Source organism: Beta vulgaris, chromosome 3 (genome assembly GCF_026745355.1).
Source record: "Beta vulgaris subsp. vulgaris cultivar EL10 chromosome 3, EL10.2, whole genome shotgun sequence".
NCBI lineage: Eukaryota > Viridiplantae > Streptophyta > Magnoliopsida > Caryophyllales > Amaranthaceae > Beta > Beta vulgaris.
This window is the reverse complement of record NC_079204.1, coordinates 3,409,990-3,436,229: the sequence shown is the minus strand read 5'-3', so window position 1 is coordinate 3,436,229 and position 26,240 is coordinate 3,409,990. Positions and strand designations below refer to the sequence as shown.

Here is a 26,240-nt window from a genome sequence, read left to right as displayed (position 1 = left end):
AAGGCTCAAAAAGCAGACAAAAGAACGCCTCTATCACAACAATTGCCACAAGTCATCAGATATCAATGCGTACGATGTCAAAGTCAAGATCAGTCAGCTAATGAGGAACTAACACACAAGAAAACAGAATGGATATAGAAATGAATCCATTGGCAAGAATGAATCCTCACAGTCTAACCAATTCAAGTATGCAGTCAAGATAAGCGCTTTATTATCAAAACTCATTGAGGGTCAAGGCATTTAGAGTTCACATTCCAGCATCACAATCTCAAGTGCCCAACTATCCAGATAAAGAGCCCAAATATACTTTCAAAGAACATCATGGGGCACAGGGAAGCAATCACACCAATCCAGTCAAATCGTATTTTTTTATTTTTTCAGCAATATTTTTTTTTTTTTTTTGTTTGAAAGCAAATAAATCTGGCCTAAGAAAGAAAAAAAAATCTACACTAAAAGGTAGTAAAAGAGAGAAAATACATACAAAAAAATCCTCCCCCAAGCTGAACGTGGCAATGTCCTCAGTGCCGCAAGATGAACTATAGGACTATGCTTAGAGGAAAAATTAAGTTAGTACGCTCCCTCTCTCACTCTCTAAAAGGGAAAAAATGAAAAAAATAATAAGAAAAAAAAGATAAGAGAAAAAAACTACGGGTTGCCTCCCGCTTAGCGCTGGTTTATAAAGGTCCCGCACGACCATATTACCTCCTCAATCTCAAATCGGAGGGGCTTGGCAATGAGTGCCCCCTCATCAAACATTTTCCTCCTGCAGCAATTTTGCTCAAGCATAGGAGACTTAACAGCATTGGTTAGTTTAAAAGTGACATTATCATCACCAACACTCAAAGTTAAAGACCCAGACTTGACATCTATAACAGCACCAGCTGTACACAAAAACGGCCTACCAAGAATAATAGGAATTTGGGCATCCTCCTCCATATCAAGCACCACAAAATCAACAGGAATATAAAACTTTCCCACCCTAACAGGGACGTCTTCTAAAACACCTAGAGGGTATTTTATAGAACGATCGGCCATTTGCAAAGTAATTTGAGTGCACTTAAGTGCTCCCATATTCAGTTTCTTATAAACAGATAAAGGCATGACAGACACAGAAGCACCTAAATCACACAATGCCTTATCTATAAATAACGCACCTACATGGCAAGGGATGGAAAAACTACCAGGATCCTTCAACTTAGTGGGGTTCTATTTTGTAAAACAGCACTACACTCTTCAGTTAGAGCGACTCGATCTACCCCACCAAAGTCTTTCTTTTTAGTAATCATGTCTTTCAAAAACTTAGCATAAACAGGCACTTGAGAAATAAGTTCAGTAAAAGGAATTGTTACCTCAAGGTTCTTGACCATAGTCAAGAACTTACCAAGTTGTTGATCGACCTTCGACTTCTGCATCCTATGGGGAAAAGGTAGCCTTGGTGTAATAGGCGTTTCAGAAACCTTTTCCCTCCGCTTTCCTGTCTGATCTTCCTTAGCTAGTTCGACCTCAGACATCGAATTCTTTCCGCTTCTTCTCTACCACCATTTTCTCCTTGCTAGGAGCATCATCATCAATGGGCATGGGAGGAGCATCATAAACAGTGCCGCTACGAAGTGTAACGGCATTGACAGTCTCCTTTGGGATGGGTTGTCCCGGCAGATGACCTGGTTGCCTCTGTGCATTATTTTCCGCCACCTGAGCAAGTTGAGTCTCCAAATGCTTGGTGGTGTTCTTCAGCTCCTTGATGCTCTCCTCATGATTTTTCTGCATAGAAACCATCATTTTCATTAGATCAGACATAGTAGGTCTTGAGAGCTGGTATTATGAGGAGTTTGCTGCTGATAGCCTTGGGGTGAAGGCCTATTGAAACCAGGAGGGGGTTTTGAGGAGCCCCTTGATAATATGTTGTCTAGCAGCATGTTGTGGTGGGTTTTGATGTGGTGGTTGGTAGGAAGATTGTGGTGGAGGTTGAGGATTTTGAACATTGTTGTTCTTGTAGGAAAAATTAGGATGTTCTCTCCAACCTGGGTTGTGTGTGTTAGAGTATGGGTTGGTGGAGGTCTTTGCTGAAAAACATTTGCATGCGCCATTGATTCGGATCAGGTTGATTGTAGCAACAATCATGACCAAAGTGGCCTTGAACACCACACACTTCACAAAAGGAAGAAGTAATAGGAGCCATGGAAGACATTGCATTAATACTCATAGGAGGAATACTAGACTGCAAAGATTTCAGTGAGTCCATCTTCATGCTCAACTGGGCTACTTGTGAAGACAACAAGGCATATGCATCAACATCCAACTTTTTCTTTGTAATAGTCCTGGAAGAACTATGATCATTCTCTGCTAAGTTGGCCAGAAAATTATACCCTTCATCCACCTCCTTATCTAAGAAGACTCCCCCGCAGATGAATCAACTGTACTCTTGATATGGGGTTGTAGACCATTGTAGAATGCTTGGGTGATGAACCACTTATCCAGATTGTGGTGTGGGCATTCTCTCTGCAGATCCTTGAATCTATTCCATGCTTCCTTCAGTGTTTCATCGGGTTCTTGTTGGAAGGTGGCAAGCTTGTGCTTATTTCTGCAGTTTTGGTGGGAGGGTAGTACTCTTTCAGGAATGCTTCAGATATAGCACTCCACTCAGTTTCATTAACATCATTCAGCCACTTCTGTGCCTTGTCCTTTAGTGAAAATTCAAAGACCATGACCTTCAACTGATCAGGAGTGACCCCTTGGTGCTTAACGGTACGACAAGCTGTTGAAACCGTTGTAAATGATTTGCAGGGTCTTCAGATGGATGCCACCAAACTGATTCTGCTGGATCATGTTGATGAGGCCAGGCTTGATTTCGAAGTTGACTGCTTGTATATCAGGCATAGTAGGGCCTGTGGGAACATTGCCAGGAGAAGGTACCCCATAAGATTTCAGCGACTTAGGAGGCATAATTGGTTCAGTTGGTTCTTCTCGTGGCTTTTTCTGATTAGCAGACTGCTTTTTCTTCTTTTGTGTCTTCTTGAGCTGCCGGATGGTTTTCTCAAGATCAGGATCAGTCTGAACTGGAGAACCTGTTCTTTTAGACCTGGGCATAAAAGAAACAAAGAAAAATGTGCAGTGAATGGCCTCAATTGAAACTTGAAGTTCCGATGAGACAGCAATAATAGTCAAATAATTAATCAAAAAGCTATAGAAACTAGCCGTCTCCCCGGCAATGGCGCCAAAAACTTGATGGTTTTAAAATATACCGCAAGTGCACGGTGTCTGTTTGCAGAAACTGGCAAATACGGGTCGATCCACAGGGAGAGGAGTTCTACAGATTTAGTTCAATTATCTAACTACTTCCAGAGAGGAAAATAATTGAGAATTAATAACTAAACTAGAAAAACTAGAACGCAGAAAAATGGAATTTATCAAATAATTAAAACCTAGGGCAATCGATCAGTCCACCATGCTTATACCAGTTTAATCAATATAATATAGTTCAACAACACTTGGATTGAGGTTCGAATAAATGAAATATTTCGCTAATCCTTGGTCAGGCATTAACAACTCCTAGATTAACATATGCCAGTACGGTCGCTCAACATAATCAAATCTACCTATTGTAACAAGCCTCTAATGAATATGATCTTTCGATTCTAATTCTTATTAGCTAAACATAACTCATGATATTGCGCAATTACATGAATTAAACAAGTATAACAAATCAATAGGAATTATTCTAATTCAATCAATTATTGAAGAACATCAAATCACAATCAAAAAGGTATAAACATGGCTTCCCTCTCTAAACCCTAGAAATAGACTACTCACTCATGATGATATTGAAAACGATAAACATAATCAAAGTAAAAGAATTCATGAAATTAAACTAAGTAGAGAAGAATACCAAATGATTGAAGAACGATGGAAAAGGAAATCGACGATCTATATAATCTTCCAATGTAAAAGTTCAACAAAAGTAGAGAGAATAAACTAAGTGTTTGGCCCTAAAAACGTAGAAAATGAGATAGGTTCACGAAAATACTAAAAACCTATTTATACTAATACAAAACCGGCTAAAAAACCCGAAAAATCGCGTCCTGAGAGTCCCCCGGTCGACCGGGCGAAATCCGCCCGGTCGGGCGACGGTGATCGCAAACTTACGACGAAGGAAAAATTCCGCCCGGTCAACCGGGCGAAATCCGCCCGGTCGGCGCGTAAACGATTTTGGCTCTTTTCTCGCCCGGTTGACCGGGCTAATTTCCTTGCATTGTAGAGAAATTTGATTTCGCCCGGTCGGGCGATCCGCCCGGTCGACCGGGCGAAGAAACTGAATTTTGCGTCAACTTGCGAAGGCTGTATCTCTCAAACCAGAAGTCGGATTTGGGCGTGTGACCTATCATTGGAAAGCCCTTGAAGTCTAGTTTCCAACCCAACGGAATTTTCTTGATTATCAATTTTTATCAAAAGTTATGATCAAAATAGTGAACAAGTGTCAGTTTTGACACTTCTTTACCAACTCTTTGCTTCATTCTAACTCGAAATTGTCCCGAAATGATGCATTGTGATCCTTGTGCAAGATATCTTCATCTTCAATGATTAATAGGCTTGATCTTAGGTAATCATAATCAATTTGCATCAAAGTAACCTGAAAATGATCAAAACACGCAAACGGGGAGTAGTAGAGCACAACTTACGTAATTCATTCCATTATACACCTAAATGCTCTAAAAGGAGTTCTAAATGCAATCAAAATGCATCTAAAAACTATATATATATGTGACATATCAGTTCACTACAGTGAGAGTTATCATAGCTTTGGCAGCTGCTATGAACTGGAATCTACAGCAACTTGACATCAATAATGCCTTCTTACATGGCTATATTGATGAAGAACTTTATATGCATCCTCCACCTGGCTACTCCAAGGCTTTACCAGGTCAGGTATGCAAGTTGAAGCGTTCTCTCTATGGTCTTAGACAGGCCAGCAGACAATGGAATATTGAGCTCAGCAAGTTTTTGATAAGTCTTGGTTTTGTTCAATCAAAACAAGATTACTCTATGTTTACTAGACATGATGGTTCTGATTTTACTGTTATAGTTGCCTATGTGGATGATCTATTGGTTACTGGCAGCAATCTACCTCTTATTAATGAAGTGAAACAAGCTTTGCACAAAGCTTTCACTATTAAAGATCTTGGTAACCTCAAATACTTCCTTGGTATTGAGGTCACCAGATCTTCTTCTGGAATCCTACTTAATCAGAGGAAATATATCCTAGACTTACTCAGTGCTACCAAGATGGAAAATTGCAAGGTTGCACCATTTCCTCTACCCAAGGGTCTCAAGTTAAGTACTGTTGAAGGGTCTCTTTTAGCAGATCCTGAAGTTTACAGAAGAATTGTTGGCAAACTCTTATATTTGAACATGACTAGACCAGACATATCCTATGCTGTTCAACAGCTTTCTCAATTCTTATCTGCTCCTAGGACTCCACATTTTGCTGCTGCTCTTCATGTTCTTAAGTATCTCAAGGGTACTATTAATCATGGTTTATTTTATGCTTCCAATAATTCTCTTCTTCTTAAAGCATACAGTGCTGCAGATTGGGGTACATGTGCTTATACTGGAAGGTCTCTCACTGGTTTTTGTGTTTTTCTTGGAGATTCTTTAATCTCTTGGAAAACTAAGAAACAAAAGGTTGTCTCTAAAAGTTCCACAGAAGCTGAGTATAGATCTATGAGTCAGACAACCAGTGAGATTGTATGGATTGAAGGGTTGCTTCAAGATTTACTGGTTCATGTTTCTACTCCTATTACCTTGTTTTGTGACAACAAATCTGCTCAATATATAGCAGAAAACACAGTGTTTCAGGAGAGAACAAAGCATCTTAAGTTGGATTGTCATTACATAAGAGAACATGTGGATTCCAAGTTCCTTTCCTTAAGTCATGTTCAGTCATCTCTTCAACTTGCAGACATTATGACTAAGCCTTTGGCTGCTGATCAACATCATTTCCTTTCTGCCAAGATTGGTCTGGTTACTCAACCTCCTGCCAGTCCATCTTGAGGGGGGGCTGTTGAGATTAATATTATTAATATATATTTATTTTCAGCTTGTATGTACAGCTGGCACAAGTTAGTTGCAAGATAGTTATAAGTTGTTAGAAGGTTGTTACACTCTTTGTATATATATGATTCTTTCTTCATTGAGAAGATCAGATTCTGGAAAAATAAAAACACAACTTCTTTCTTGCAATCTCTCTATTCTATTTCTCTCTCTAATTTCACAATTGACATTGATGAAATTCTTCAAATACTAACATGTAATCATCATTATCTCAGTGGCGGAGCCATAGTTGAATATGAAAAGGAAATTCTTATAAAATTAGGGATTTTTCATGTTTTTACTTAAAAATTGAATCAATTAACCCCAAAGGGGAATAATCAACTTTGCGAGGTCATAAATACATGATTATTTGTGAGCTAAAATAGGTTTAAGTGATTATTTGTGAGCTAAAATAGGTTTAAGTGATTATGTTAGTCAAAGAAAAATGTTGACTTTTTGTCATATTTTAGATCTTGCTAGAGCTATGGATTTCTGTTTGCTTCTCAAAGTGATTCGTCAGCAAGTTTAAAAAACGCATGATATAATCATGTCTCAAATATGCGCTAGTATTTGTTCCCAATTCTATCTTATTTTTGTTTTTAGGTTTGTTTCTTTTTTTCTACTCATGTCAACAAAAAAAAAAGAATTGACTTGCGGGATGTAGGCCTTTTAAGCTTAAGAACAACAAGAGATCAAGTAACATATTATCACATATGCATATTCTCATAATTTCGTGGTCTAACCTCACCTCACAAAAAAAAAAAAAAAATCACGGAAGAAAAGAAAGACGGAAAATAAATATAAAGTTACATAACATATGTAGTGAGCTTAGATCTGGCCGCCACTTCCATTTCCCTAGGAGTCATCCAGTGGCATTTGGAGCTCAGGCCTCGGGAAAGTCTTAAAGCGTGTATTATAAGCTTCAATTTTGGCTGTTTTTAGGACATTTTTTTGACTTCTCTGGGACTGCTCATATTTTCTCCCGAAACATTCCTAGGAGTGCCTATGTGACTTGTAATATTGCGCGGATGCTTGACACAGTTTGCATTTCGATGCTTGACACAGTTTGCATTTCCTCGAAAAGCCTCTGAATACCCCATTTGTTCATTTCTCGTGAAACTCAAAATTGCCTCGAAATAAACGTAAATGCATCCATATATTCATTCCAAGTCACATGACTTGTTACCAATGACCTCACATGTCCCTAGGAGGCATACCGTGGCGTCTGTAGGTCGGATCCGGGGAATGTCCGAAAGCGTGTATTATAACCTTCACTTTTGGCTGTTTTTGGGACATGTTTGGACTTCTCCAGGCATGGCCATATTTTCTTCCCAAATGTTTCTAGGAAAGCTGACGTGACTTGTGATGTTGTGCGGGTGCTTGGCACCATTTATGTTGCCTCGAAAAGTCTCTGAATACCCCATTTGTTCATTTATCGTGAAACTCAAAATTATCTCGAAATGAACATAAAGACATCCATATATTTGTTCAAAGCCACATAACTTCTTTCCAATGACCTCCCAGGTCCGTAGGAGGCATCCCATGGCGTTCGGAGCTCTGGCCCCGGGAAAGTCCGAAAGCGTGTATTATAACCTTCAATATTGGCTGGTTTTGGGACATTTTTAGACTTCTTCGGGCATGGTCATATTTTCTTGAAACGTTCCTAGGAAAGGCGACATGACTTGTAACGTTTCACGGGTATTTCTCACCATTTGCATTGCCTCGAAAAGTTGTTGAACACGCACCACATTTGTTCATTTATAGTGAAACCCAAATTTGCCTAAAAATGAACGTGAATGCATCCATATATTCGTTCCAAGCCACTTGACTCCTTTTCAATGACATCCCATGTCCCTAGAAGGCACCCCGTGCCATCCGGATCTTGGGCCACATTAAAGTATGAAAGCATGTATTATAACCTTCAATTTTGGGTGTTTTTGGGACATTTTTTGACTTCTCTAGGCCTAGTCATATTTTTTCTCCCGAAAAATTCCTAGAAAAGCCTATGTGACTTGTAATATTGCGTGGGTGCTTGACACATTTGTGTTGCCTCGAAAAAGATTTTGAACACCCCATTTGTTCATTTCCGTGAAACCCAAAATTTAGGTTGAAACAACTATTGTTGCATAGAAATCTATTGTAGTTTTGTTTATTACCGGCAGATGATGTATATAATAGAGCATAGATTATATAGTTAGGTTTTTTTTTTCATAATGCAAAGCAGTGGCCTCCGAGTTTATTTTTACCAAGAGAGTTGGTTCTCTGGCGGCTTCTTATTGTATTATATTTGTCTTTTCCTAGATTGTAATTTAAATTTTTATTGTGGACACTTAAAGCACGATTAAAAGTTGGTTGAGATGGTAATTGTGTCATGTTATATAAGCAAGAGGCCGGTCACGAGTTCAAATCTTGTTGCAAGCTAATTTTACTTTTGTTAATCGACATGACTTATGTACACATTGGACAATTCTAGTGAAGTAATAGAAGAGAATATAGACATGAGTTTGTCTAATTTTATGTTAAAATTAGACTGCATATTCTAATAATTTGTGATAAAATAAAGAGTTAATTTCAAGGCAAAAGTACTATATAAATACTTTACTAAATATTATTTTTGAGAAATCCTATTACTCTTTCTAATTTCCTTAATTCCCATGAAAAATGAGAAATGAGCGTTATATTATATGACTGAGAGAGTATTAGAATGTTTCTTAACATTAATTTGCATTTAAAATCATCACTTCACTAATTAAATTCGTGGTTAAAAGTGGATAATTAGTAAAAAAAAAAAAAAAAGTTCATGGATTTGAAGATGATAATTATTCGTTAATAAACTAATTGTCAAGTCAGGTAAGATAAACAACTTTTTCAAGTACCATTAGTTACAACTGTCAAATAAATGCCGAGGCTTCCAGAACAAAAAAGAGAAAGCTAGAACTTCATGAAACGACACCGTAACATCCATTTCTTAACTCCAACTCAGCGATCACACGCAGTATCTCCAGAAACTTCACAATTGCACTCAAACCTTCCTGATATTTCTCAGCAAATTAAATTAAACACACTGTTCATCTTCTTCATCTCTATAAATACATACATACAAAAATTAACAATATCCAAAAAAATAACAAGTCAAAACATAAAAGTTACTACTTAAAATTTGAGTAAGGAAAGAATTTGCTTTTCTTAAGGAAAATTTTTGTAGAGAAAAAATGGCAAGCAAGGTATTAACATGCAGTAATTCTCCATTTGTTGTTACAAGCAAAGGTTGTTCTAACAAACTAAGTGGTGGTTTAGGCCCATGTTCAGTGGTTTTTCCAGTACTTAAACAACCTTGTTTACGATCACGTATGCGTATGGTGGTAAATGCGCAACAAGGTAATACTGGTGGAGAGAATCAAGAGGGTAGTAATAATGTTGATGTTCATGTGCAAATGAGCAACAACCAACAGTCCAATGCCGTCAACCGCCGCCCTCGAAGGCTTGCACTAGACATCTCTCCTTTTGGTATGTCAAATGAGCTCATTCTTGTATTTAATTGTCTCACAATAACTTCAACATAATGATATAGGTACGATTATGAAACTGTCATGTTATTGTTTGGTTTCGTGTCGATTTTGAGGTTTTTACAAAAATATGGCACATAGCTTATGATATTTATAAGGTAAAATTGGTCTCAACATCATAAAGTATCACCTATCTAATATCACAGATTTGACTAGTAGGTTACTATATCTCTGTACCTTTGACGTCATTCATAACACATTAACATGTACTCCGTACTAAGTTAAATCGATAGTTTGTGATTTTTTGGTTACAGTTAAAGTTTGAAGTGTTGGATGCACTCAAGTCAAATCTTAATGTGTGATATTGGTAAATTTTGCCTATTTATAAGAGCATAACCAATGGTTAGATCAATTTTAGGGGTTATCAATTATTTTATTACTTTTTTTTTCCTCCACCTTATTTATGCCCAACTTACCCAAAAACCCTTATTTTTTTACTCCCAATGGTTAGCCTGATTTAAAAGATTATTAAACTCTCTCTCCTACTATTTACCATATCCCAAAAAATTAAAACTAAATTAACTAACCCAATATATTCTTGCCACATGTCCACCTTTATATAACTTTGGCTGACAAGTTTTTGGGATGAACGGTCCATCCCAATTCCCAGTTCATCTTCTTCTCTCTCCTCTTTGTACTCTCTCTCCTATTTTTTATTATTACTTTATCCCTCTCTCTCTTCATGAACTCTCAAGAGTCCAACCACTGGGTATGCTCTAAATGTAAACTAGCATATGGCTTTAGGCGTTGCTTTGTGTTGTTATTGTTTTTCGAATTTGAATCACGCATTTATTACTTCAAATAATGTGAAATTTTGTCATAAATTCATGAATTGTTTCCATTTGAAGATAAGTATTTAATGCTTATATGTAGTCCTTAGGCTACATATAACATTACCCTTTTTCTATTCTTATTAAAATATATTAAAATAACTTGATATTTAAAAGATACAAATATAATAATGTGGACACTTAAAATATGATTAAAAGTTGGTTGAGATGGTAATTGTGTTATGTAAATATAATAATAGGAGGTTATTGGTTCAATTCTTGTTACAATCTAATTTTATGTTTGTTAATTAATATGATTTATATACACATTGGATAAATTTAGTGAATTACATTATCACGCATGTCTTTTAATATATTTGTATAAACAGTAAAGATGAAATATGAATTGAAGTTGTGGAAGGTACAACCTTTTAAGTCTTAACTGGGATTTGGGAGGGTTCATATCATCACTAGGTTTTACTTTTCATTACTACATGGACTAGAACAGAGAAAACAGGGGATCTCTGTTACCCTGATGTATACCACAACTATTACTTGTTAAAACTCAACTACTAACTCAACTACTTGCGCAGGACTTATCGACTCAATGTCTCCGATGAGATCAATGCGTCAAATGCTAGACACAATGGACCGCCTCTTCGACGACACAATGACAACCCCAGGTACAATGAGCGAGATGCGGACTCCATGGGACGTCATGGAAGACCAGAATGAGTTCAAGATGAGGTTCGACATGCCAGGACTCTCGAAAGAAGACGTCAAAGTATCGGTCCAAGACGACATGCTTATCATCAAAGGAGAGCAAAAGAAGGATGAAGGAGATGATGATGCATGGGGTAAAAGAAGTTATAGCTCTTATGATACTAGGCTTCAATTGCCTGATAATTGCGAGATGGATAAGATTAAGGCCGAGCTTAAGAATGGTGTGCTTTATATCTCACTTCCTAAGGCTAAGGTTGAACGTAAGGTTATTGACGTGCAAATTCAGTGAACAAAAATGTCTTCAGTAGTTGGATTATCCGAAACTAGATGGAGTTAATATGACTGTGTGTATGTATCGTCAGTATGTATGCAAGTATGTGTAGTAGCTAGTTAATTAAGTTGTACAATATATAATGATAAAATACAAGCATTTTTTAGGATTTGGTACCTAATAAGCTGCTCTGTTGCCTTGTTATGCTAAAACTAGAAGTTAATCTCAAATGCTGAAGATCAACTTTGTTCACAATATATAGATGAAAATGTTTTCTTTTCTTAAAGGAAACATATAAGAATTCTCTGACCCTCACGACCCTCACCGTACCCTAGAGCCCATGGCACCGAAACAAAATGGAGTAATTAAGAAAAGCAATACTTCCTTTGTTTTTTTTTATTTGCAACAGTTTGATTTTCACGTTTGCCAATGTGTAATTTCAACCATCAATAAGTTTAATTATTGATAAATAAAAATTATAAAAAGTATATATTCGGAAAATATACATTCAGACGAATCTAACAAGATCCCACTTGAATATGTTTTTCCTTAATTATGAATCACCAAACATAAACTAAGTAGAGTTGGTGAATAATGTAAAAGTCAAACAGTTGCAAATAAAAAAAAACGGAGGAAGTATAATACAACAATTCAAGATATCCAGATATAGATACTAGGGCCTGTTCTTCCCAACTTATTTTCAGTTCAGATCAGTTCAGTTCAGCTCTTGACAATACTTTTACTCTCACATATCATTATTCATTTCAGTTCAGTTCAATTCAGTTCATATTAGTTCAGATCAGTTCAGTTCAGTTCAATTCAATTCAGTTCAGTTCAATTGTTTTATGCCGAAGAGAACAGTAAGAATTTGCTACGCATGTTTCAAAACACAAAACCGAGAGCATTATTTATTCATATGTATTATACACTACGATAGTTGTTGCATCATAGAGAATGCTGCTTAAATACGAAGTCGTAAAATTCTTAGTGCTCCTTGGTTGCTAAATTAGGTAGATCGATCACATAAGTTAATATATGATGATGCAGTACTAACTGTTATAGTACTTGTTTGCGTGGTCGACTTAATCAGTCATCCATGACCTCAATGTGACAACCAATAGAAGCGGTTTTGTTGCCCTCATCCTGGATTTTAGCAGATACTGCAGCACCTGTATCGTTGTCCCAGTAGCGACTTATGGTCCCAGATGCATTCAACTTATCTTCAATTTCACGCCAACCCATCTTCGAGATCTTATCGAAAGACCCAGCTTCCGCATAGATCTGCAAACAGTTCAAGGAAAGTTTCATGTTGAATATATACTCTTGCCATGATATAAGAAATCCTATAAAATTCATAGTTACTAATAAATTTGCATCTTGCTGCTACAACGAGATTTTCTCATATACAATCGAAGTTGGGTTGTTCTCCTACCTATACGCCTTCCAATGAAATAATATACTTCCTCCGTAATAAAATAGATGTTACACTTTAAAAATTGCACTATTCACCTACTACATTTGACCATATATTTTTTAGTTTTAGATTATTAAATCAATCGTTACTATATGATATGTTGTAATTGGATTCGTCTCAATGTATACTTTCATAATATTAACTTTTTATAACTTTTACTAATACACAATTAAAGTTATGAATGGTCAAAGACTCAAAGTATTGCATCACAAACGTGAAAGTAAAAGTGTAACATCTATTTTGTTACGGAAGAAGTACTTCCTGTGTGTTCTGAAGTAAGTGAAACACGCATTTCCTTCTTTTGCGTGAGAGCTTTTTGAGAAAAGTTGTATGGGGGTTGTATAAGTTCCCTACCGGTCTAGTTAGACCGCCATTGACCGTTATGGTCATCTTAGTCAAAGAATTCCCATTTCGTTGGGTATGTGCTGAGCAAGATGCCGGCGTGTTATGCATGCCGGTTACTTCGATATGTTCTTATCGGCATCTATCAGTTGGGCCACCGTCAAATGAGCCTAGATTGATCCAATACTTACATCATACGTCTATGAGCCTAAAGATAAGTATAAGAAGAGGATAGAAGTGTATCCAACCAATAGGAGCAGTATCCTATCTTACTAAGGACACTGTCGACTCCTATAAATATCCCCCATGATCTGAGTCATAAGGTACGTACACATATACTAATACACTCTACTGGAGACATCCCGTCTTTACCTTTTACTGATTTAGGCATCGGAGGGGTGTTCCTCGGATTAACCCCCAAGGTTAGTTTACGTGTTCTATCTTGCAAGACAACAAACCGGCTTATTAAACACAGGAGATACCGATTCACTCCCTACACATTATTCCATACCGGAACAAAAGTGTATCACTTATTTCAAAACAGAGGAAGTATCAATTATGCTAGATCTATATTTTACGTACGTACCTTACTAGATTCATCAGCATCATCAGGCCTGTACCAAGATAAGAGCCATCCAAGTTGATCACCATCAGATTTCTCGTTCCCAGCTTTGTGAGTATACTTGATTGCAGCCTTGGAGCCTGATGGTGGGGTGGGAACGAATGGAACATGTACACCCTCGTGCACAAACGATGCGTTATCATGTGGAAGGACACTCTGAGGTGGGGGGGTTAGGAATTTTCCTATTTCATAGTTGTGGGTGTCCAATAACACTATTTCCCGCGACTGATCATTACGCAGGACACCTGCGACCTTAGCAGCCTGATCCTGGCTCCCGTTTGCAATTTTGTTCTTGTTTGCAAGAACATTTTTTGCTTCAATGATTGCCTCACCAACCTTTGCTTCCTGCTTGTTATTGAGTTGGGCCACATTACGAACTTGTTTTGCAGAAGACATTGTTGACTAGCAAGCTTCAAGACGTCTACAAACATGAAAATAAAAAACAATTGGCAATCATTCGGTCTCCATATATTACTCTAGTTTCGTCAAAATTTGGTTATTGACTTGTTTCTTTTACACATAATCATTTGAAAACCTTCAAACTAAGGATCTATTCTCTTTGACATAAAATAACTGAACTGAACTAATTGCAACTGTACTGAACTAAATTGAACTATATTGAACTGATTGCAACTAAACTGAAAATAAGTTGGAGAGAACTGACCATAAATGATTTTTGTAATGAAGAACTCGTAATTAGCTAAATATAAGGAAATTTATTTTGCAACTAGGTTTTTTTAACACTTGATAAATAAAACTACCTTTTATAACCAACTTTTTTCAAAAAAACTACCTTTTATAATTTTTCTTTTAAAAAACTACCTTATATAACAAATTTATTTCAATATACTACCATTTTACGTTTATATTTAATAATAATCGATAAATGACAATCATCGTAGTTGTTGCTGCCGGTGGGGTTGCGAGAAAAGAGGAAAGAAACGAGAGGGGCCGGGGGAAAAAAAAAAGCAATTTATGGTGACTCAATTGTTAGTCATTAAACCCCATTAATGGGAAAATGGTAGTATATTGAAAGAAAATTTATTATATAAGGTAGTTTTTTGAAAGAAATATTTTAAAAGGTAGTTTTTTGAAAAAAGTTGATTATAAAAGGCAGTTTTATGAAATTTTTCCTTATTATTATTATTCCTCATCAATTTACTATTGGATATTATTTATTAACCAAGAGTCTTTTAAAGATTTGAAATTCATATAGAAAGGAAATACTAGGACATGAAATGTGACATGTAAATTAAAGTTCCTGTAGTGACATATTAGTATAGATTTCATTTTGTTTAGAAAACATAAGAACTAATAATGTGCTCTTAAAAATAGGGAGTACTAATTTAAAGTCATGCACGAAAATTCGGAATAATGAATTGTTCTTTTATTAAAATATTAGTATAACACAACACTAACAAGCAATATTTTTGTACTATGATTATAATATACTACTATATTGACATATGATGATATTATATTGTATTTCAAATTAAGTATTGGATTTAAAAGAATAGTTGAGTGGTAGAATATAAAAATGCTAGTATAGTAGTATTATAGTAGTGGGGGGAGGGGGAGAGAGAGAGAAATGAGAAAGAGTACCTGAAGTTTAGTAATTAATGAAGGATACACTTAGCTCTCAACTATTTATTGGATTTAAGAGAATAGTTGTGTTGTTAATTTAAGGAAGTTTGAATAACTATTTATTGAGGACTGAGGAGTATCCAGATACAAGAGGAGGTACGTACTCATCCGTACATATAAAAGGCTCCAATAGCAGAGCGCCAGAGACACTACAAAACTATAATAGAATCGATTGAAAAGGAAATAAAATGAATCAGAATAATATGATTTGATAAGGAATCAAAGGATTTCTTTACGTGAAGAATCATAAAGTTTTCCACTCAAAAAAAAAAAAAAAAAATGAAGTTTTTTTTGTTCATACTACCTTTCAAATTAATGGTTATACTTACACTTTTCACGCATGCTGATGCATTACTTTGAGCCTTTATATCTCTAATTTTGTATTTGTAAAAAATATTAAAATTACATATTAATAAAATACATACTAATACGAATCTAACAAGATTCCACATGACTATATTTTTATTCACGTATAAATCACAAACGAGGGTCAAAGTGCAATTTGTGAATAGTGTAAAATGTCAAAGTGTAACAATTAATTTGAAACGGAGGTAGTATTAATTTAAGGAATCAATAATGGCGTATGATCAGTGGCAGAAATATAGTACTCCCTCCGTCCCAATTTAGTTGCTACAATTTTATCATGGACACTATTCATGTCATAACTTTGACTATCTTTTACTCCATATATATAAGAAAAAACATAGTCATGTTGGATCTTGTTTGATTCATCCCAATTTGTATTTTTCAAATATGTAACTTTTTCATATATGTGACTCAAGATATTGGTGTATGAAGTTGCATCTCGTAAAATGTGAAAAAGCAAATGTAGCAACTAAATTGGGACGGAGGGAGTAATATATTACTACATTCATACTTCATTTGGTTCCGAAAGACCCTCCATTTTGACATTTTTCACTATTCACAAATTTTACTTAGACAAACGTTTGTGATTTATACGTAAGGAAAAATATACATTCATCTTGTTAGATTCTTCTTAATTAATATATTATATGTATTTTATAAATAACTTTTTATAATTTTTACAATACATAATTCGAGATATTAGTGCTCAAAATTTTGCATTAGTATACATGAAAAGTGAAAGTGAGTGGATATTTGAAAAATGTTGGAGTACAGGGAGCAAAAGTAATTAAATTTTTTAGTGGGATTTAATGGTCATTTTTCAATTACAAATATCTTTTTCTTTAATTATGAAAAAAAAATCAAAAAATCAAATTTAAATTCAGACTTTTTTTTTCTAACATGGTCATATTCTTTGACCAAGCAATATTGTTTACACTAATTAACGTCAGACAATTTGACTAGTCAATCCTCTTAAATTGATCAAAATCCTAATTGAATTATACTCAATCATCTAGTTACCAAACATGGCCATATTATTTGATCGAAATGAGAGAGAAAAAGTGTTAAATAAAACTAATTAAGACTGCTCTCCAGGCCACTTTTTTTTCTTTCGCTTTTTACTTTCACATTTTTTCTATTCATATCTTAAATTAAAATAAAAAACTGTTGATATTCTACAAATGAATGTCGAGACTGATCCAACTATACACTAAAATATTCTTTTAAGATATTTATATTCCACCTTATCGCTTATTAAGGCTGCTGAAAGGCAACATCAGTTATATGTATAATATTCTTCCTTCGTTATACGAAAATAACATAAAAGAGAAAGGAACCTGTCAAACATTCATTTACTCATATCATCGAATCTAACTCAATCAAAGACTAGAAATGTTCTCTTTTTTTTTTTCTTTCAATTTATTCCTTATGAAAACACAAAGCATTTATTCAATGTTCTTTTGCCTCCATCTATTCGTCGCCTACTCAAAAAAAAATTAAAATAAAAATTAATTTATAGATTAAAATCATACGACATCACCTAAAAAAATCAAAATCAACAAATACATATGAAATTGGGTCAATCAAAATTATATTATGCCAAAATTACGATTGTTGATATGATCGTTGATATATTTTAAGATTGATTGACACCTAAAATATATACAACTAAACTCTTAATTGTACAATTAATAAACTATTCAAATTCTATCTTATTAAGATTAAGTGAAAGTATTGGGTCAGACCGTCTGACCAATACTTACTGTCAGATGGGCAGAGCCCAAAACTCAAACTCTGTACGCACCATTTTCTCTTTTCTCTTCATCTTCTCCCCACTTTGTACTATTGTTGCCATTACCACTACAAGGCCCCATAAATTACTTCTTAAAACTAGCACACCTCCTTTCTCTCTCCTCTTCTTCTCCCCACTCTTATTCATATGGCAGAACCACTAAGACGTCATATAAACAAGATGATAGATCGTAATCTACCAAAATGTCAGATATAAGGTCGTTTCCATATACCACCCAGCAAACGTATATGGTTATAACTTATAAGGAACTCAGTATAGCAAATGGAGAATATAGCATTGAAGAAACTGCTTGGAAAATGCTACTATGAAGCTGTAAATTGGCAAGACAGGCCACCATTCTTAAAGAAAAACATCCTTCCAAACAGAGTACAAGCAGTCCAGCACACAGCAGCCAGAATACTTTTTTTTTCTTCTTTTTGCGGATAGATATTTTTTATATTCAAAATCTGTAGACTCAGCAATTAAATCCTTTTGGTTAGTTTTTGTATTCTTTCAGTTCGTTTTTTATTTCTTTCAGTTGGTCTTTTTATTTTTTCAGTTAGTTCTTTATTTTTTTCAGTTAGTTCTTTATTTCTTTAAGTTAGTTCTTTATTTCTTTCAGTTGGTGTTTTATATGTTTCAGTTGGTGTTTAAAAATATTTGAAACCAACTGAAAAAAAAAGAAGAAGACTAACTGAAAAAAATGAAGACTACCTGAAAAAAAATGAAGACTACCTGAAAAAAATGAAGACAGCCTGAAAAAAAAAAGACCTAAGTTACTTTCATCTAAACCTAAGTTACTTTCAGTTAGACCTAAGTTTCTTTCAGTTAGACCTAAGTTTCTTTCAGTTAGACCTAAGTTACTTTCATTTAGAGGTAACTTATTTTCATTTAGACTAACTGAAAAAAATGAAGACTAACTGAAAAAAACGAAGACTAACTGAAAAAAAATGAAAACTAACTGAAAAAAAAATTAAGACTAACTGAAAAAAAATTGAAACCACCTGAAAGTCGTCCGACCAAAGATTATGGTCGGACGAGTCCGACACAATACTAACTCTAAGATTAATCATATCTCCTACTACTAGATTTCTCACTTGTAGAATAATTGTTTATTGTTGCGATTTCGCCCATACGCAGCAATACATGAGAAGGAAAATTAGCATGTAAAACAATCTATTGCTACGTTTTTTAGGATAAACCGCAGCAACAGATTCATATTATTACTAGAGTTTCTTTTTTTGGACTTCGTTCTACTTCAATACTCAACCCTCCCTCCTCCCTCCTCACTCATCTATTGTCTCTCACTTCTTAATCCTCCCTCCCTCTCAATTCTCTCACTCCTTAATCTATTCAGCATGCCCACTCTTGCAATTGTTTCGGTTTCTCCATCTCCGACTTGAGCTTTTCAATTTCACCGGCACCATTTCCTCTCACTTTGGATTCGTGGTTTCGTCTCTCTTACTTCTTCACCGAATTTTAATTTCCTCTCACTTTAGACGTGAAAGGGCCGGAGGTGAAGACTTTTGAGTTTCTTGGTTTTTCCGGCAAAGGACGTGAGTTCTTGGTTTTCTAGCGAAGGACGCAAACTCGTATTTTCCGCCACCACGCCTCCCTTTCTCACACCACCGTTCTTCGCACAACAGCCACCGCGTTGCGTTCTCCCTCATCACCACCACCTTCGCGATCTCTATTACTATGAGTGGCGCACAACTACCGCGAGAGGTAGCAAACGGGTCATACGAGTCGAGTATGGGTCTGGTCATAATCGGGTCAACTTTGTGTTCGGGTTACATTCGGGTACATCTCAGGTCTATTAAATTTCGGATCAGATCGGGTTGGGTTAAAACGGTTTTTTAATCTAGCAAATAAAAAAAACACATATAAGACCAATAAAATTAAATGAAATAATAAATGGGAGGGGGCTAAGTCATATATAGTATTTCATGACAATTTTTTTCATTAAATTTGTTTAAAAAATAACTAATGTAACAACTTTCGAGGCGGGGCGGGTTCGGGTCAACTTTAGGTTGGGTGCGTTCGGGTTCGAATTATATCCGAGTTTATTTACTTTCGGGTCGGTTGGGTTATTTCGGATTTCAGTCCCGTTTCGGATCATTATTTTCGGGTGAAAACGGGTCTCGTGTCGGGTCAACAAGTATGGTCTATTTGATGGCTATAACTACCACCGCCTTCGCATTTTCCGTCTACCGCCACCGCCGACTGTTGTCGCCGGTGAAGGCAGCAACCGCTATAATAGGCTTTAGTTTTTATTTTTTTAGATTTGATGCAAGGTTGATATGTTTCTTTTTTGTATTTTTCATTTTTATTTTTTTGAATCGGTTTCATTATTATTTTTGTATCTAGTGTTGTTTTTATCTTTTATAATTTTTGTATTAACACATCCTAAGTAACTACTTCCAGTTTTCCTATTGTATGATATTTTTTTTGGTTCATATTCTTATCTTTTATGTTTGATGGAAAAGTGCAATTTTTTTTTTTACCGTACCAGTACCTATTGATGCGGTTTTGGACCACCATCACCGTACCACAACCTATTTAACCTATTGTCTATTGATGTGCCTTGATTTGCGGCGGTGTGAAATCCGGAGTAATAGACCACTTACAAACTGCAGCAAAACACAATTATTTTACTAGTGTCTATTGGTACAGATTATACCATATATGATGCAGGAACATGGGTACGAGGCTTCCAGAGAAGGGTCTACGCCAACAACAGCCTCCACACGGAGTTACTCGGATTTTATTGGGGTCTTAGAGTAGCCTTGGAGTGTGGGATCACCCATGCTAATGTATTCACAGGAGATTGCACGCTGTCATTAACGCTATAAGGAAAATATGGAAAATTCTTTGGGAAATTAATAATATTGTGCTTGATATTAGGACTAATCTCCCCTTGTTTGGGTCCTTTCAGGTACATCATTGCTTTAGGGAAGCTAACAAAGTTGCGGATCTATTGGCTAGCAGGGGTCATAGTTTGGATGGTCTGCAGCTTTTCTACCCGCCTTATGATTTTGATCTTTCCATGTGCGTCCGCAAGGATGTTTTAGGGTGGCCTCCTGATTAAGGGGTCTTCCTAAGTTTCTTTTCCTTATCAAAAAAAAAAAAAAAAAAAAAAATTCACAGCAGATTGCAAAAAAATCATGGATCTCCTCCAACAGCAAACACTAGAATTTTTTGCACGCGATGCGTGTTTGGATTTTTTTTCGAAATAGAAACTCGATTTTCTTTGGCATAAGAGTCGAAATTCGAACATTAGACATACGAACTATAATTGTTTTTAGTTGCAAAATTTGATTGGTTTAGAATTTGTCACTTAAGTCTCTCACCATTCTTTTTGTTTTTTTTTTTTTACTTTTGAAAGTTAAATTCTATGAACAAAATTGAAATTTTAATGAATTTATTTATGATTTATAATATTAGAATTTTTTAGTTGATTTTCGAATTAAGTACAATACTTCATAAATTGTAAAAAAAGTGGACACTTTGATTTCAAGTCAATTTTTTCATAGGTTGTAGTTTGTGATTGATTATTATAATTATATTTTGGTATTTTTGTATGATTCCCCCTTTGATTTGTAATTAAATTTATAATTTAGAATGGAAATGGGGTAACATAGTCTCTTCATTAGGGGACACCATAGCTCTCCCCTTCCCTTATATAATAGAAATATGTTGTACTTTAATTTTTAATGATATTTTATATAAACCTTTTTACCTTGATAATTAATCGCTAGTATATAATAGAAAAAGATAGGTCCAAATATATGTAAAAGTTTTATTATATATAGGAAACACTATAAAAAAAGTAAATAATTTTTTTTTTTTGTCTAATTTCTAACTGATTTCACTACAAATACACCTATTTTTTTTATCATGGCCCACCATTATTTGTTAATGATTCTTGAGAATAGTGATTTGTAAGTAAATTTTTGTAAATGTTTTTGTATGTATTGACGTTCTAGGTTAGTAGTTTTAGTTTGTATGTTAATTTGAATTAGTTTTAATAAAATTTCCTAATTATTTGAGTGATTTGTAAAGTTTCTTCTTTTAAGTGACTTGTGAGTGAGTGTTGTAAATTAATTTTCGTTAGTTTTCTTTGAGTGCCGTTTTTGATTTTGACATTCCTTTTGTAATCTAGAAAGGGAAGAGGGGTAAAATAGGCATTTCAAAAGAGGACACCATTGCTCCTCTTCCCTTATATAATAGAGATATTCAAATCCAATCATTGATAATTTGCTTGTGTTATGCAGGGGTCAAACCCAATGTTTCCAAGGGACGAAGGTCCAATTCTGCCAAGGAAGCTAAACCAAGTCGCGGATAAAATGGCAAAAGAAGAAAGGAAGGACGACAACTTAGAAATGAATGTAACTAGGATTATTCCCTCTCCCCCTAGTTATATTATGAACTTATGGGATGATTTTGTACTAAGGCTTATAGCCACCAACGTTTAATCGCAATAAAAAAAAAAAAAGAAGATGAAACTTTGTTGAGAATGTTTTCGGATGCATTTGCACAAGTGTATAGTGAAATATAAGGAAGGGCTAGATTATTAGAGAACAGGGGTGCAAGCCTGCAACTGTGCAAGTATTATTTGATGTATACTATGATCCTGCTTACTAAATGAGAGTTTAGACTATACTACTGTGTATGTATGCAGGCATGCGCGTGGACTTGCTCGTTAAATAAACTGTATAATATATGACGATATAATTGCAAGCATTTTTTTGGATTGACTATTGAGCATCTCATGACATGTTTCTTTCCTTTTCTTTCGCTAGAAGTTAAGGCTCCGTATGTTAGGGGTAAAATGTTTTCTTGAAAAACTGTTTTCCTCTATTTTTAGTTTTATATTGTTTGGTTGGCAAAGGAGTGTAAAACCATTTTCCCTTGGAGTAAAATTATACTCCCAATGATGGAAAACCATTTTCCCTTCAAAATGAATTAAAGAGAAAATTATTTTCCTTATCTCTCTTACACACTCCTTTCACTACCTCCTTACTTTCCCTTTCATATTTCTTTCATTTTCATTATTTTTCTTACATGGAACCAAAACAATGCAAAACGAATTTTGGAATTGTGTTTTCCATGAAAATCATTTTATACTGAAAATGTTTTATTACGCCCTACCAAACAGAGCCTAAATCTCAAATGATGAAGATTAGCTTTGATTCCAATACAAGATGTATATATGTTTTTCTTAAGATTCATATCTACAAGGTTGCTCTTAAGCTACATTGGCACCCAACTCGTTTAATGCATTCAGTCCAATTTATTTGGTAAGTTGTAGGACTATAATTGCAACTTCATTCTTCACTCACTTTCTTCTGCAACAGGTTGTAGCCTATGTAAACGAGTGGATAGCAGACCAACGTGACTAAACGATTCCTTACTAAACCCCGAGAGCATAGTTTCGACTCTCATTTGATTGGACAAAATTTGTCGAAGTTGTTGTTTTGTTATGATAATTTTGATCCTTACAACTCCATTCTTTGGTTTCGGTATATGATCAGATGATGAAGAAACATACTCTACGTTAGTAGGCTCAAGAATTGTAACATTAAAACATGGAAGAAGGCAATAAATCTTCCCAAGTTTCAACTTATATTCTAGAGGCAAAGGTTGGGTAGCCTCCTTGAATAATCCCACGTAAAAGTTTGGATAGTTTATCAACAAATCCTTCACTTTCATGTGAGTTCTAAACTCCAATATCTTCCCATCATTCACCTTCATAACTTGCATCACTTCATCTTCCTTTGACACCGAGCCTCGAACCGTGCACAAAGCGAACAAGTTCCCCATTGATTTCAGTGTATTGATTACTAGAAGCATGAAAATGGTGAAATTTTGGTGAAATGTAAGATGAAAAGAAAGGTTTATATCATAGAAGAAGTGTGAGGAAATAAAGGGGTTAAACTAAAAAGTCGGGAAGCTTTGTGTGAAGTGGGTTTTTTTTTTTTGGATTTCTAAGTGATCTACTTAAGGTTAAGAAAGACGTGATGTGGTGAGGGTTAGAAAAAGAAGCAGTTATGGCAATACATTTATAGTAGTATAGTAATCCAAATTCAAAATATATGATGTATCATGTAGAAAACAAGAAGGTAAGGGAGAAAAGTGAGGGAGATGGGAGTGTGTACTTGGAATTGTCAAACACGCATGCTAATATGCAACTTAGGCCGGTTTGTGTGGGCCTTTCCTAAGCTATGCTTGGCATTGCTTAAACCCTTCTAAGTCTTTGGGAATTCCATTCATACTATAGTATATTTATTATTTAAGGTGTCAAAATAATTAATTTTAGGTCGGAACATAATCGTGTGATCGATGAGTCATTTATTCTAGATTCAATTTGGCTCGATCTGTTTAGATTGAATTGTAATTCTGTAATGATAATTCAACCTCTTATTCGAACATTCAAATTGTTTTGTGGTTAATTTTCATATTGAGTTATTTCATCTCATATGATCCATTCGTCTTATAATATAGTACCTTTTTTTTTTTCTCATTTTTCACTGGAATTAGAAAAGGTAGGACATGATCGGATGAGGAGTCATTTATTTGGGGGTTTCAGTTTGGCTCTATTCGTTTATGGTGAACTCTAAGTTTGCGTGATGAGAATTCAACTTCTTATTTGAACATTCAAATTGTTTTGTGATTAATTTTCATAAATTGAGCTATTTCATCTCATATAATCTCTTCATCTTATAATATAATACTTGTTTCTCATTTTTGACAGGAATTAGAAAGAGTGGAAAGTATCATGATTTGTATGTAATGCTTTACTTGTATTGGATAGGAAATGGTTTTTGCTTCTCATTAATCGAAAGTACAAAACAATACTAATTGAAACTTTTGGCAAATTGTGCTAAATGTTTCAACTAATAAAATTAATTTAGATCAAAAAAATAAACAGGACTGCAACGAAAAGAAACAATTTAAGTACAAAGATTTCAAATAGAATCAATTTTTAGGGACATGCAAAAGGAATTACAAGTAATACTATCACCATTTTTTTAGTTACATCATTTTGACTTTTAACACTATTCGCAATATCTATTTTGATCATCTTGTAATATATATACATAAGAAAAATCGTAGACGCGTAAATTATGTAGGATCTTTTTGAATTAATCTTAATATATATTTTTAAAATATAATATTTATAATTTCTACTTATACTTAATTAAAAATATCATTATTTAAATTATGCGTTCACAGATGTGCAAAAAGTAAATAGAAAAACTAAAACACCAAGGTAGCACCGCACGTAGGGAATACCTTTACGGCCCGTTTGGTTAGTGGTTATAAATAGTGGTAATGGTAATGAAATTTAGTGTAAATTTGTAAAGATTTTCACATGTCCATAACCATGGGAATGAAACTTTATCACAAAACATGGATTTTCCTTTATAAATTTTCATTACCACCTAATACCACATTCCCAAGTGGTAATGGATAGTAATGAGATTTTAGGAAGAAATGGATATCTTGTGAATTAAGTAGCATTACCATTGGTAATGACATTGGATTTTTAGTACAAATTTACACTATAATGCATTACCATTCCCACCATTTATAACCTCTTACCAAACGGGCCGTTAAAGTTTGCTCTAGTGATGTAATTCGAGTGAGTGGATAAAGTAGTTTTGTCAAGTCTAGCTTCAATTAGGGGTGTAAGTTCGGTTTTTGGTTTGTTTTAAGGTCAAAACCAAACCAAACCGAAATAAATTCGGTTTTGAAATTTCCAAACCAAATCCAAACCGAAATTCGACTCAATCCAAAGCAAACCAAACCATACCAAACCAAACCGGATTTTTTTTATCTTTCAAAATCCAAACCAAAACAAACCAATTTTTTTTCATATTCCAAAATCCAAACCAAACCGAAATGAAATTAAATCAAACCAAGATAAAAACCAAACCGAATCTAAACCAAATTTTTTGATAATTTGTATTTCAAGTAACAATATTTTTGTATTTTCGTAATTAATATTAAAAAAAACACAAAAAAATAATAGACAAAATTCGTATGTTAAGTGACAATAATTCGGTTTTTTCGATTTTTTCGGTTTTCCAAAACCAAAACCAATCCAAACCGAAAAACCGAAAAAATAAATTTTTTTAAGTTATAGCTCTTATGATACTAGACTTCAATTGCCTGATAATTGCGAGATGGATAAGATTAAGGCCGAGCTTAAGAATGGCGTGCTTTATATCTCACTTCCTAAGGCTAAGGTTGAACGTAAGGTTATTGACGTGCAAATTCAGTGAAAAAAATGTGTTCAATAATTGGATTATCCGAAACTAGATGGAGTAAGCACTAAATCTAGTACAATATATGACTGTATGCATGTCATCAGTATATATATGCATGTATGTGTAGTAGCTATTAAAATGTAGTAAATAAGAAAAACAATATTACCTTTGTTAGTTGTAATATTTGATATATTTTAATACAATAATAAAAAAGATAAATGTTGCACCTAGAACAAACGGATTAAGCATAATGCAACAATTGCAAGATCGATAATCAGATATGGGTAATAAGAATTTAACACATGTTCCA

General features: G+C 34.6%; 2 protein-coding genes and 1 non-coding gene across 3 annotated transcripts; 2 read left to right on the top strand and 1 right to left on the bottom strand.

Annotated features, from left to right (window-relative positions):
• The first annotated feature begins 2,476 nt into the window (after positions 1–2,476).
• On the top strand, positions 2,477–2,583 carry LOC125496160 (small nucleolar RNA R71). Its single transcript, XR_007272862.2, has one exon. It is a non-coding gene; the product is annotated as a small nucleolar RNA R71 (small nucleolar RNA).
• A 6,463-nt stretch (positions 2,584–9,046) lies between these two features.
• Positions 9,047–11,593, top strand: LOC104883341 (small heat shock protein, chloroplastic). The gene is made up of 2 exons (XM_010667845.4): positions 9,047–9,594; positions 11,017–11,593. Exons 1-2 carry the CDS (start codon positions 9,300–9,302, stop codon positions 11,433–11,435), a joined length of 714 nt encoding a protein of 237 aa, XP_010666147.1. The 5' UTR covers positions 9,047–9,299; the 3' UTR covers positions 11,436–11,593.
• Positions 11,594–12,297: 704 nt separating this feature from the next.
• On the bottom strand, positions 12,298–15,618 carry LOC104883340 (hypothetical protein). The gene is made up of 3 exons (XM_010667844.4): positions 15,458–15,618; positions 13,820–14,276; positions 12,298–12,698 (listed from the first exon to the last, which is right to left on the bottom strand). Exons 2-3 carry the CDS (start codon positions 14,249–14,251, stop codon positions 12,504–12,506), a joined length of 627 nt encoding a protein of 208 aa, XP_010666146.1. The 5' UTR covers positions 14,252–14,276; positions 15,458–15,618; the 3' UTR covers positions 12,298–12,503.
• Between the last annotated feature and the right edge of the window lie 10,622 nt (positions 15,619–26,240).